Source organism: Dendrobates tinctorius, unplaced genomic scaffold, assembly GCF_039654945.1.
Source record: "Dendrobates tinctorius isolate UK_male_01 unplaced genomic scaffold, ASM3965494v1 ptg000237l, whole genome shotgun sequence".
In the NCBI taxonomy this organism is placed as follows: domain Eukaryota; kingdom Metazoa; phylum Chordata; class Amphibia; order Anura; family Dendrobatidae; genus Dendrobates; species Dendrobates tinctorius.
Genome location: NW_027361904.1, coordinates 4,494,051 through 4,506,515, shown reverse-complemented (window position 1 = coordinate 4,506,515; position 12,465 = coordinate 4,494,051). Strand labels below are relative to the sequence as shown.

At 53.8% G+C, this 12,465-nt stretch overlaps 1 protein-coding gene across 3 annotated transcripts in view; it reads right to left on the bottom strand.

The window, feature by feature from the left end:
- DNAI1 (dynein axonemal intermediate chain 1) overlaps nt 1-12,465 on the bottom strand; it is a 134,126-nt gene that overhangs the window by 22,184 nt on the left and 99,477 nt on the right. For 2 of the 3 annotated variants that reach the window (XM_073556692.1, XM_073556691.1), the window contains exon 20: nt 8,927-9,112. In XM_073556692.1, coding sequence (XP_073412793.1) covers nt 8,927-9,112 — 186 coding nt within the window. Of the gene's footprint in view, nt 1-3,421; nt 5,696-8,926; nt 9,113-12,465 lie in introns of those variants that run through there. The other variant, XM_073556693.1, reaches the window with a different exon arrangement.

The following is a 12,465-nucleotide window of genomic DNA, read 5'->3' as shown; positions in this document are numbered from 1 at the left end:
GTCCTGGATCACAGAGCGGCAGAGGTCCTGGATCACAGAGCGGCAGAGGTCCTGGATCACAGAGCGGCAGAGGTCCTGGATCACAGAGCGGCAGAGGTCCTGGATCACAGAGCGGCAGAGGTCCTGGATCACAGAGCGGCAGAGGTCCTGGATCACAGAGCGGCAGAGGTCCTGGATCACAGAGCGGCAGAGGTCCTGGATCACAGAGCGGCAGAGATTCTGGATCATAGAGCGGAAAAGGTCCTGGATCAAAGAGCAGTAGGACTGTAGAAGGTTCTTTGCTTGCGCTCAATGAATGGAAACATTCTTGCTAACATTCAGAGACAGGTGGCAATCCCCTCACCTGCTATTTTTGCACGTCAGGGCTGTTACAGGGGTTATCGACAATCGTCTGTGTGTGAACTACAGCACAAATCTCTCTTGTCCTGACAGTTTGTAACAATCTATCAGTGCAGGGAACCTGGAACAGTCAGGAGTCCTTGATCATCTCACACAGATGATCGGCAAACGCGGCAGGTCAGGAGACGCGGCAGGTCAGTATATGTCACATCAGGAAAAAACGCGGCAGGTCAGGAGACGCGGCAGGTCAGGAGACGAGGAAGATCAGGATATGTGGCACGTCAGGAAAAGACGAGGAAGGTCAGGAGACGAGGAAGGTCAGGATATGTGTCACGTCAGGAATAAACGCGGCAGTTCAGGAGACGCGGCAGTTCAGGAGACGAGGAAGGTAGGTCAGGAGACGCGGCAGGTAGGTCAGGAGACGCGGCAGGTAGGTCTGGAGACGCGGCAGGTAGGTCTGGAGACGCGGCAGGTAGGTCTGGAGACGCGGCAGGTAGGTCAGGAGACGCGGCAGGCAGGTCAGGAGACGCGGCAGGCAGGTCAGGAGACGCGGCAGGCAGGTCAGGAGACGCGGCAGGCAGGTCAGGAGACGCGGCAGGCAGGTCAGGAGACGCGGCAGGCAGGTCAGGAGACGCGGCAGGCAGGTCAGGAGACGCGGCAGGTAGGTCAGGAGACGCGGCAGGTCAGGATATGTCACATCAGGAAAAACGCGGCAGGTCAGGAGACGCGGCAGGTCAGGAGACGCGGCAGGTCAGGAGACGAGGAAGATCAGGATATGTGGCACGTCAGGAAAAGACGAGGAAGGTCAGGAGACGAGGAAGGTCAGGATATGTGTCACGTCAGGAATAAACGCGGCAGGTCAGGAGACGAGGCAGGTCAGGAGACGCGGCAGGCAGGTCAGGAGACGCGGCAGGCAGGTCAGGAGACGCGGCAGGCAGGTCAGGAGACGCGGCAGGCAGGTCAGGAGACGCGGCAGGCAGGTCAGGAGACGCGGCAGGCAGGTCAGGAGACGCGGCAGGCAGGTCAGGAGACGCGGCAGGCAGGTCAGCAGACGCGGCAGGCAGGTCAGCAGACGCGGCAGGCAGGTCAGCAGACGCGGCAGGCAGGTCAGCAGACGCGGCAGGCAGGTCAGGAGACGCGGCAGGCAGGTCAGGAGACGCGGCAGGCAGGTCAGGAGACGCGGCAGGCAGGTCAGGAGACGCGGCAGGCAGGTCAGGAGACGCGGCAGGCAGGTCAGGAGACGCGGCAGGCAGGTCAGGAGACGCGACAGGCAGGTCAGGAGACGCGACAGGCAGGTCAGGAGACGCGACAGGCAGGTCAGGAGACGCGACAGGCAGGTCAGGAGACGCGACAGGCAGGTCAGGAGACGCGACAGGCAGGTCAGGAGACGCGACAGGCAGGTCAGGAGACGCGACAGGCAGGTCAGGATACGCGGCAGGCAGGTCAGGAGACGCGGCAGGCTGGTCAGGAGACGCGGCAGGCTGGTCAGGAGACGCGGCAGGCTGGTCAGGAGACACGGCAGGTCAGGAAACCTTTTCAGCCTCTGAATTTCAGCAACAATGATCTTCATTGTCAGCAAACAGTGATCTCACCACTGGAGCATTGCAGAAGTATTTAGGACATCATGACGGCGCTCTGCAATTAGCTGCTGGAGGGAAGGGGTTAATGTTTCCATGCTGGGGCTCACTGTCGTCTGACTGTGGTGTTAATGAAGCAGAGATGGTCAGATAACGGTGGACGCAGAACAATACCACGTTCATTACACCGCCGCCGCCTGCTGCCCAGAGATAACGCCACCGTACAGAACGCAAATTACATCCAGTCCCAAGAACTCAAATAGAATATGATTATCGCAGGCCGGACCCCATCACCCCTAGGAGGAAGAGCCAAAACTGAGCCTGGGGTCTGTAGTGGCAACACACTGTGTGATAGGAGATGAGAGTGTGATCTCCAGGGTCGGGGATGATGGGAGTAGTGATACACTGTGTGATAGGAGATTAGATTGTGAGCTCCGGGGTCAGGGATGATGGGAGTAGTGATACACTGTGTGATAGGAGATTAGATTGTGAGCTCCGGGGTCAGGGATGATGGGAGTAGTGATACATTGTGTGATAGGAGATTAGATTGTGAGCTCTGGGGTCAGGGATGATGGGAGTAGTGATACACTGTGTGATAGGAGATTAGATTGTGAGCTCCGGGGTCAGGGATGATGGGAGTAGTGATACATTGTGTGATAGGAGATTAGATTGTGAGCTCCGGGGTCAGGGATGATGGGAGTAGTGATACATTGTGTGATAGGAGATTAGATTGTGAGCTCTGGGGTCAGGGATGATGGGAGTAGCGATACACTGTGTGATAGGAAATTAGATTGTGAGCTCTGGGGTCAGGGATGATGGGAGTAGCGATACACTGTGTGATAGGAGATTAGATTGTGAGCTCTGGGGTCAGGGATGATGGGAGTAGCGATACACTGTGTGATAGGAGATTAGATTGTGAGCTCTGGGGTCAGGGATGATGGGAGTAGCGATACACTGTGTGATAGATTAGATTGTGAGCTCTGGGGTAAGGGATGATGGGAGTAGTGATACATTGTGTGATAGGAGATTAGATTGTGAGCTCTGGGGTCAGAGATGATGGGAGTAGTGATACACTGTGTGATAGGAGATTAGATTGTGAGCTCTGGGGTCAGGGATGATGGGAGTAGTGATACACCGTGTGATAGGAGATTAGATTGTGAGCTCTGGGGTCAGGGATGATGGGAGTAGTGATACGCTGTGTGATAGGAGATTAGATTGTGAGCTCCGGGGTCAGGGATGATGGGACTAGTGATACGCTGTGTGATAGGAGATTAGATTGTGATCTCCGGGGTCAGGGATGATGGCAGTAGTGATACACTGTGTGATAGGAGATTAGATTGTGAGCTCTGGGGTCAGGGATGATGGGAGTAGTGATACTCTGTGTGATAGGAGATTAGATTGTGAGCTCTGGGGTCAGGGATGATGGGAGTAGTGATACACTGTTTGATAGGAGATTAGATTGTGAGCTCCGGGGTCAGGGATGATGGGAGTAGCGATACACTGTGTGATAGGAGATTAGATTGTGAGCTCTGGGGTCAGGGATGATGGGAGTAGTGATACACTGTGTGATAGGAGATTAGATTGTGAGCTCCGGGGTCAGGGATGATGGGAGTAGTGATACACCGTGTGATAGGAGATTAGATTGTGAGCTCCAGGGTCAGGGATGATGGGAGTAGTGATACACTGTGTGATAGGAGATTAGATTGTGAGCTCTGGGGTCAGGGATGATGGGAGTAGTGATACACTGTGTGATAGGAGATTAGATTGTGAGCTCTGGGGTCAGGGATGGTGGGAGTAGTGATACACTGTGTGATAGGAGATTAGATTGTGAGCTCTGGGGTCAGGGATGATGGGAGTAGTGATACACTGTGTGATAGATTAGATTGTGAGCTCTGGGGTCAGGGATGATGGGAGTAGTGATACACCGTGTGATAGGAGATTAGATTGTGAGCTCTGGGGTCAGGGATGATGGGAGTAGTGATACACTGTGTGATAGGAGATTAGAGTGTGAGCTCCGGGGTCGGGGATGATGGGAGTAGTGATACACTGTGTGATAGGAGATTAGATTGTGAGCTCCGGGGTCAGGGATGATGAGAGTAGTGATACACTGTGTGATAGGAGATTAGATTGTGAGCTCTGGGGTCAGGGATTATGGGAGTAGTGATACACTGTGTGATAGGAGATTAGATTGTGAGCTCCGGGGTCAGGGATGATGGGAGTAGTGATACACTGTGTGATAGGAGATTAGATTGTGAGCTCTGGGGTCAGGGATGATGGGAGTAGTGATACACTGTGTGATAGGAGATTAGATTGTGAACTCCGGGGTCAGGGATGATGGGAGTAGCGATACACTGTGTGATAGGAGATTAGATTGTGAGCTCCGGGGTCAGGGATGATGGGAGTAGCGATACACTGTGTGATAGGAGATTAGATTGTGAACTCCGGGGTCAGGGATGATGGGAGTAGTGATACACTGTGTGATAGGAGATTAGATTGTGAGCTCTGGGGTCAGGGATGATGGGAGTAGTGATACACTGTGTGATAGGAGATTAGATTGTGAGCTCCGGGGTCAGGGATGATGGGAGTAGTGATACACTGTGTGATAGATTAGATTGTGAGCTCCGGGGTCAGGGATGATGGGAGTAGTGATACACTGTGTGATAGGAGAATAGATTGTGAGCTCTGGGGTCAGGGATGATGGGAGTAGTGATACACTGTGTGATAGGAGATTAGATTGTGAGCTCCAGGGTCAGGGATGATGGGAGTAGTGATACACTGTACGATAGGAGATTAGATTGTGAGCTCTGGGGTCAGGGATGATGGGAGTAGTGATACACTGTGTGATAGGAGATTAGATTGTGAGCTCCGGGGTCAGGGATGATGGGAGTAGTGATACACTGTGTGATAGGAGATTAGATTGTGAGCTCTGGGGTCAGGGATGATGGGAGTAGTGATACACTGTGTGATAGGAGATTAGATTGTGAGCTCCGGGGTCAGGGATGATGGGAGTAGTGATACACTGTGTGATAGGAGAATAGATTGTGAGCTCTGGGGTCAGGGATGATGGGAGTAGTGATACACTGTGTGATAGGAGATTAGATTGTGAGCTCCAGGGTCAGGGATGATGGGAGTAGTGATACACTGTGTGATAGGAGATTAGATTGTGAGCTCCGGGGTCAGGGATGATGGGAGTAGTGATACACTGTGTGATAGGAGAATAGATTGTGAGCTCCGGGGTCAGGGATGATGGGAGTAGTGATACACTGTGTGATAGGAGATTAGATTGTGAGCTCCGGGGTCAGGGATGATGGGAGTAGTGATACACTGTGTGATAGATTAGATTGTGAGCTCCGGGGTCAGGGATGATGGGAGTAGTGATACACTGTGTGATAGGAGAATAGATTGTGAGCTCTGGGGTCAGGGATGATGGGAGTAGTGATACACTGTGTGATAGGAGATTAGATTGTGAGCTCCAGGGTCAGGGATGATGGGAGTAGTGATACACTGTGTGATAGGAGATTAGATTGTGAGCTCCGGGGTCAGGGATGATGGGAGTAGTGATACACTGTGTGATAGGAGAATAGATTGTGAGCTCTGGGGTCAGGGATGATGGGAGTAGTGATACACTGTGTGATAGGAGAATAGATTGTGAGCTCCGGGGTCAGGGATGATGGGAGTGAAAGCCGTGCGGTGAAGGCCCGAGTCTCCTGTGCCGCCATCAGCTTCAGTAGATATGGAGGGTCCGGTTTGTCTTACCCCTGGGCACCGGGGGCTTCACCCTGCGGAGTAAGGTGAGGTCTAAAATGTTTCACCTTTCTTACACCATGCTCTAGAGTATTAGCAAACAGTAGACATCCCCTTTAAGCCCCGAGGATCATAAGATGGAATAACACAGAAATCTGCCGACGTCTCCGCTACAGGCTGCTCCATCAGAGCCCAGAGACCCCGGGACCCCAGATCTACAGATCTATGAAGTCTGTGTACAGCTGGGAGCAGTGCGACGACTTCTCTCCAGGATTACACCTTATGTCTGATCACCATCATCATCATCTCCGCACCATATCCTCAATCAGCGGAGCAGCATCAAGATATACAGGAGGAGATCTCAGAGGACAGATGACGTCTCCTGTGTCAGTGATAACTAAGTCACTCTTATTACCCCGAGGAGAAGACAACCAGTCAGAAGCCGAAGATCTCTTGCTCCCTAATGAGGGGAACAGACATCATCACCCAGACTTCCCTAATATAGGTAAAAATTCAGTGCTAATTAGAGATACATGATAAGATCCTGTCTGCAGTCACCACTAGGGGGAGCTCCCTGAATACTGAGATACATGATAAGATCCTGCAGCCACCACTAGGGGGAGCTCCCTGTATACAGTGATACATGATAAGATCCTGTTTGCAGTAACCACTAGGGGGAGCTCCCTGTATACAGAGATACATGATAAGATCCTGTCTGCAGCCACCACTAGGGGGAGCTCCCTGAATACTGAGATACATGATAAGATCCTGCAGCCACCACTAGGGGGAGCTCCCTGTATAGAGAGATACATGATAAGATCCTGTTTGCAGTCACCACTAGGGGGAGCTCCCTGAATACAGAGATACATGATAAGATCCTGTCTGCAGCCACCACTAGGGGGAGCTCCCTGTATACAGAGATACATGATAAGATCTTGTCTGCAACCACCAGTAGGGGGAGCTCCCTGTACACAGAGATACATGATAAGATCCTGTCTGCAACCACCACTAGGGGGAGCTCCCTGTATACAGAAATACATGATAAGATCCTGTCTGCAGCCACTACTAGGGGGAGCTCCCTGTATACAGAGATACATGATAAAATCCTGTCTGCAGCCACCACTAGGGGGAGCTCCCTGTATACAGAGATACATGATAAGATCCTGTCTGCAGCCACCACTAGGAGAAGCTCCCTGTATACAGCGATACATGATCAGATCCTATCTGCAGCCACCACTAGGGGAGCTCCCTGTATACAGGGATACATGATAAGATCCTATCTGAAGCCACCACTAGGGGGAGCTCCCTGTATACAGGGATACATAAGATCCTGTCTGCAGCCACCACTAGGGGGAGCTCCCTGTATACAAAGATACATGATAAAATCCTGTCTGCTACCACCACTAGGAGGAGCTCCCTGTATACAGCGATACATGATCAGATCTTGTCTGCAGCCACCACTAGGGGGAGCTCCCTGTATACAGAGATATATGATAAGATCCTGTCTGCAGCCACCACTAGGAGGAGCTCCCTGTATACTGAGATACATGATAAGATCCTGTCTGCAACCACCAGTAGGGGGAGCTCCTTGTATACAGAGATACATGATAAGATTCTGTCTGCAGCCACTACTAGGAGGAGCTCCCTGTTTACAGAGATACATGATAAGATCCTGTCTGCAGCCACCACTAGGGGGAGCTCCCTGTATACAGAGATACATGATAAGATCCTGTCTGCAGCCACCACTAGGGGGAGCTCCCTGTATACAAAGATACATGGTAAGATCCTGTCTGCAACCACCACTTGGGGGATCTCGCTGCATATTATGTTACTATAAGTACATACTAAGCCCCTGAGGTCCCCCTAGTGCTCATTCCCCTGTCATGCAATGATCGAGGTCTTTGCCCTCCACTGGATGCCTACCAGACTTGGTACATAAGTGTCACAGAGATACTGTGACAGAGAAGGGACAGAAGATTGCGGCACCTGGTTTCACTTACTCCTGCACTGACTAGAAGTACTTCAACATCTTATGAAACAGTGCAGGGGTTAATCTGTCCAGTTGAAGCTCCTGTAGCTTTCCTACTTGGATTGTCTGAGCTGTTAAGTGTTGGCCACTCCCCTCTGATTTGCTCAGGAGATTGTTGCTTGGAGTTTTGTTTGTGTGCTCATCCTCATCCTCTGCTATTTGGTTTCATCTTCCTATACCTACCCTGGTTTTCACTTTGTTGTTTGCGAATGTATTTTGCATGATTGTTATCTTATTTTATCCCTGTTCGTCTTACCTTGTTTGTCTGGTTAGTGTAATCCTATACACTTGGGCTTCCCACTTCCCTGGGTTGGGGAGGAGACAGATAAGAGTTGATATAGGAGCTGTCACGATCCATTTTTGGATCCGTGGCAGATCTGCATTCTCCCGTTAAAACTTTTTTCCTTTCAGGCCATCGGGGATTAATATCAGTAAACCCCCCTCCGTGGCCGCTGGTGTATTTACATTGCTGGTGAGTTTCCTGATGCAGGTGGTAACCACTCCCACCTTCCTTTAAAAGGTCACCTGATGCATCAGCGGACTGTTGGTTATACAGGTCCTTTTGGATACCAACCGTGCTGAAGACAGGAGGTGCAGTGGTGCTTCAGCTGAATGCTGTTATCTGGTGCCTTACTCTGCTGTGCGGTGCATTGCACAGGAAAGCTAAGGTTTTTGTTACCCTGTTCCTTTTGCTGTCTGTCTATCCTTACCTTGTGTTGTATTGGTGCAGTGGTGGGACCAGTGTCTTCACTTGCCAATTCCCTACTTAGGGATAGGTGCAGGGCAAGTGAGGGCTAAGGTATCCTGGTCGGCGGCAGGTTTAAAGAACCTATATAGGGACGCTAGTAAGAGCAGGGCACATCCTAAGGAGAGTGCAGGAGGTGTCCATTTCCCTGTTCCCTATCGCAAGGCGCACCGTTGTAATTGTTTCCCCGGTTAGTTACTGACTGATTGTTGGGTCGTGTCACACAGGGCCAGTCACTTTGTGACAGTCCCCACCTTCAGGAGTAATCCGGGAGACAGAGATAGACTAGGGCGCCCCTAGTTCGAGGGACCCGGTTAGCGCTCACTATCTCAAGGTACTGCGTGACAATAACAGTATATTATAAAAGGTCTACTAGTGTCAGGCTCACATATTACGCCGTATTATTGCAATTATTTAAGGTCCCTGTAACCTCATTGGAGGCATGGAGCTGATGCTTCCATAGATTAGAGTCTCCAGAACCAGACCTCTTACCTTTGGCATTTTGCGCAGGTTCGGAGATAGCTTCAGGCAAATAACGTGTCCGCGGTCATCCCCAACGATAATCACCGGGTAGATGGGATTAAACTCAATGTGAGTCAGTTTGGTTTTCTTCTTGGCCACCACGGTCTGCTGACACAGCGCCTCATACTTGTTGATGGACAGATCGAACACGTGGATCTAAGGGGGGGGATAACAGAAGAAGACGTTAGACGTGGGAGCCACAGGCCACTCAGCCAGGACCACTGCTTTATTATCTTGTACACTGCAGTCTGTGCTCTGCTCTAGTCACATCCAAAGCTGCAAGTACAATTATACTGAGGATGCACTCACATCATTACCCTGCTCATAATGCTCCAGCCTCTGTATTTAGATGTAGGCAGCAGGACTGGAGTATCAGGCTGTGTTCACACATTGCGGCTGCAGGGCAGTTTTTCTTTTAACAGTGATCGCAGAGAAAAAAAAATGCAATGTGAACAGAGGCTTTGTCAGGACAGAATTTCACACCAGTACATGGAAAGAAAAGTGTAAGGTTTGCCAAGTGACTTGCTTCATAAATTGAGCCTCACCTTAATTTCCCAGCAGGGCTGTAATCCTGAGAGCTAACAGCAGAGCAGCAGAATCATGAAGCATCTCTGGGGGATGGAATGTAGCCATGCTCTGCAGGGGGAGGCTCTGAGGCTGGGCCCCTGCAGGGGGAGGCTCTGAGGCTGGGCCCCTGCAGGGGGAGGCTCTGAGGCTGGGCCCCTGCAGGGGGAGGCTCTGAGGCTGGGCCCCTGCAGGGGGAGGCGCTGAGGCTGGGCCCCTGCAGGGGGAGGCGCTGAGGCTGGGCCCCTGCAGGGGGAGGCGCTGAGGCTGGGCCCCTGCAGGGGGAGGCGCTGAGGCTGGGCCCCTGCAGGGGGAGGCGCTGAGGCTGGGCCCCTGCAGGGGGAGGCGCTGAGGCTGGGCCCCTGCAGGGGGAGGCGCTGAGGCTGGGCCCCTGCAGGGGGAGGCTCTGAGGCTGGGCCCCTGCAGGGGGAGGCGCTGAGGCTGGGCCCCTGCAAGGGGAGGCTCTGAGGCTGGGCCCCTGCAAGGGGAGGCTCTGAGGCTGGGCCCCTGCAGGGGGAGGCTCTGAGGCTGGGCCCCTGCAGGGGGAGGCGCTGAGGCTGGGCCCCTGCAGGGGGAGGCGCTGAGGCTGGGCCCCTGCAGGGGGAGGCGCTGAGGCTGGGCCCCTGCAGGGGGAGGCTCTGAGGCCATCACATAAAGCACTGGATGGTCTACATCTCTGAAGATCAGTAGGGAACAGTCCGTGTGGGGTAGAACGATGAGAGCGTGGCGTGTCGGGGCTGGGAGATAATCTGCATTATTCCCACACTATCAGGGCAGCGGATGATAATCTGGGATTTCCTCCATTTATGGATTTACATGGTAGTTGTGTGCAGCGAGACCCCAAGAATAGAGGGTCCCCGGGAGGACTCCACAAGAACGAAACTCCTTACAATGAATGCATTCAATCCCAAGAGGTGGGCATGAGTCGAGACCTGGGGGTCCTGTAACTGTGACCGTCACCCATCTTTCCCGGATATATCTAAGGACGGATGCTTACCGCGGAGACGGATGATCCTATTACCTCGCTGAATGGCGCCAGCTCCCAGGACAGGAGGGGTTAATGGGTGCCGCGGCTCTGCCCTCCCGTCACTTTCAGAGGGGTGTAGTTAAATATTCATGCCCTGCAGTTCCTGTGGCGGCAGTCACACATGTGCACGGTTACACGATGCAGTGGGCGCCACATCCCCCCCGAGCCGTATATAATTCATGCACTGAACCATATGTCAGTCATGTTCTAAAAATATGTCTGCACCAGCGGAGGGAACGTCTGCAGGACACGGCGCGCTCCCCGCACTGGCACCACAGGGCGTCACACGTCGGGTATACGCCAATCTGGTCACTACAGTCCGAGGGGTCACACCCTGTAATCACTACCCGGAGTCCGAGGGGTCACACCCCGTAATCACTACCCGGAGTCCGAGGGGTCACACCCCGTAATCACTACCCAGAATCCGAGAGGTCACACCCCGTGATCACTACCCAGAGACAGAGGGGTCGCACCCCGTAATCACTACCCGGAGTCCGAGGGGGTCACACCACGTAATCACTACCCAGAATCCTAGAGGTCACACCACGTAATCACTACCCAGAATCCTAGAGGTCACACCCCGTGATCACTACCCAGAGTCCGAGGGGTCACACCCCGTAATCACTACCCAGAATCCGAGAGGTCACACCCCGTGATCACTACCCAGAGTCCGTGGGGTCACACCCCATAATCACTACCCGGAGTCCGAGGGGTCACACCCCGTAATCACTACCCAGAGTCCGTGGGGGGTCACACCCCGTAATCACTACCCAGAATCCTAGAGGTCACACCCGGTGATCACTACCCAGAGACCGAGGGGTCACACCCCGTAATCACTACCCAGAGTCCGTGGGGGGTCACACCCCGTAATCACTACCCAGAGTCCATGGGGGTCACACCCCGTAATCACTAAAAAGATTCCGTGGGGGGGTCACACCCCGTAATCACTATCCAGAGTCCAAGGGGTCACACCCTGTAATCACTACCCAGAGTCTGAGGGGTCACACCCCGTAATCACTTATCAGAGTTCGAGGGGGTCACACCCCGTAATCACTACCCAGAGTCTGAGGGGGTCACACCAGTAATCATTACACACATTCCAAGGGGTCACACCCATAATTAACCTGGAGTCCGAGGGGGACAGACCCTGTAATAATTACCCACAGACTTCTCTGTCCCCCTCCAGATGCCTTCTTTTTCTCTCCAGACCACCTTTGTCATCTCCAGACTCCCTCTGTCCTCCAGATAACTCTATCCTCCTCCAGGCTTTCTCTATCCCCCTCCAGGCCCTCTCGGTCCTCCTCACGACCCCCGCCGTCCTCCCCCAGGACTCCGCCGTCCTTGTCCAGATCCCCCTTTGTCTTCTTCGAGGCCCCTCCCTCCTCCTCCACGACTCCTCCAGGACTCCTCCGTCATCCCCAGGACCCCTCCGTCCTCCATAGGATCCCTCCGTCCTCCCCCAGGACCCCTCCGTCCTCCATAGGATCCCTCCGTCCTCCATAGGATCTCTCTGTCCTCCATAGGATCTCTCCGTCCTCCCCCAGGACTCCTCCATCCTTTCCCAGGATCCCTCCATCCTCCCACAAGATCCCTCCGACCTCCTCCAGGCCCCCTCCGTCCTCCCTCCAGGCCCCCTCCGTCCTCCCTCCAGGCCCCCTCCGTCCTCCCTCCAGGCCCCCTCCGTCCTCCCTCCAGGCCCCCTCCGTCCTCCCTCCAGGCCCCCTCCGTCCTCCCACAGGCCCCCTCCGTCCTCCCACAGGCCCCCTCCGTCCTCCTCCAGGCCCCCTCCGTCCTCGCCCCGGTCCCCTTCGTCCTCCCACAGGACTCCTCCATCCTCCTCCAGGACCCCTCCGTCCTTCCACAGGACTCCTCCAGGACTCCTCCGTCCTCCCCAGGCCCCCTCCGTCCTCCTCCAGGC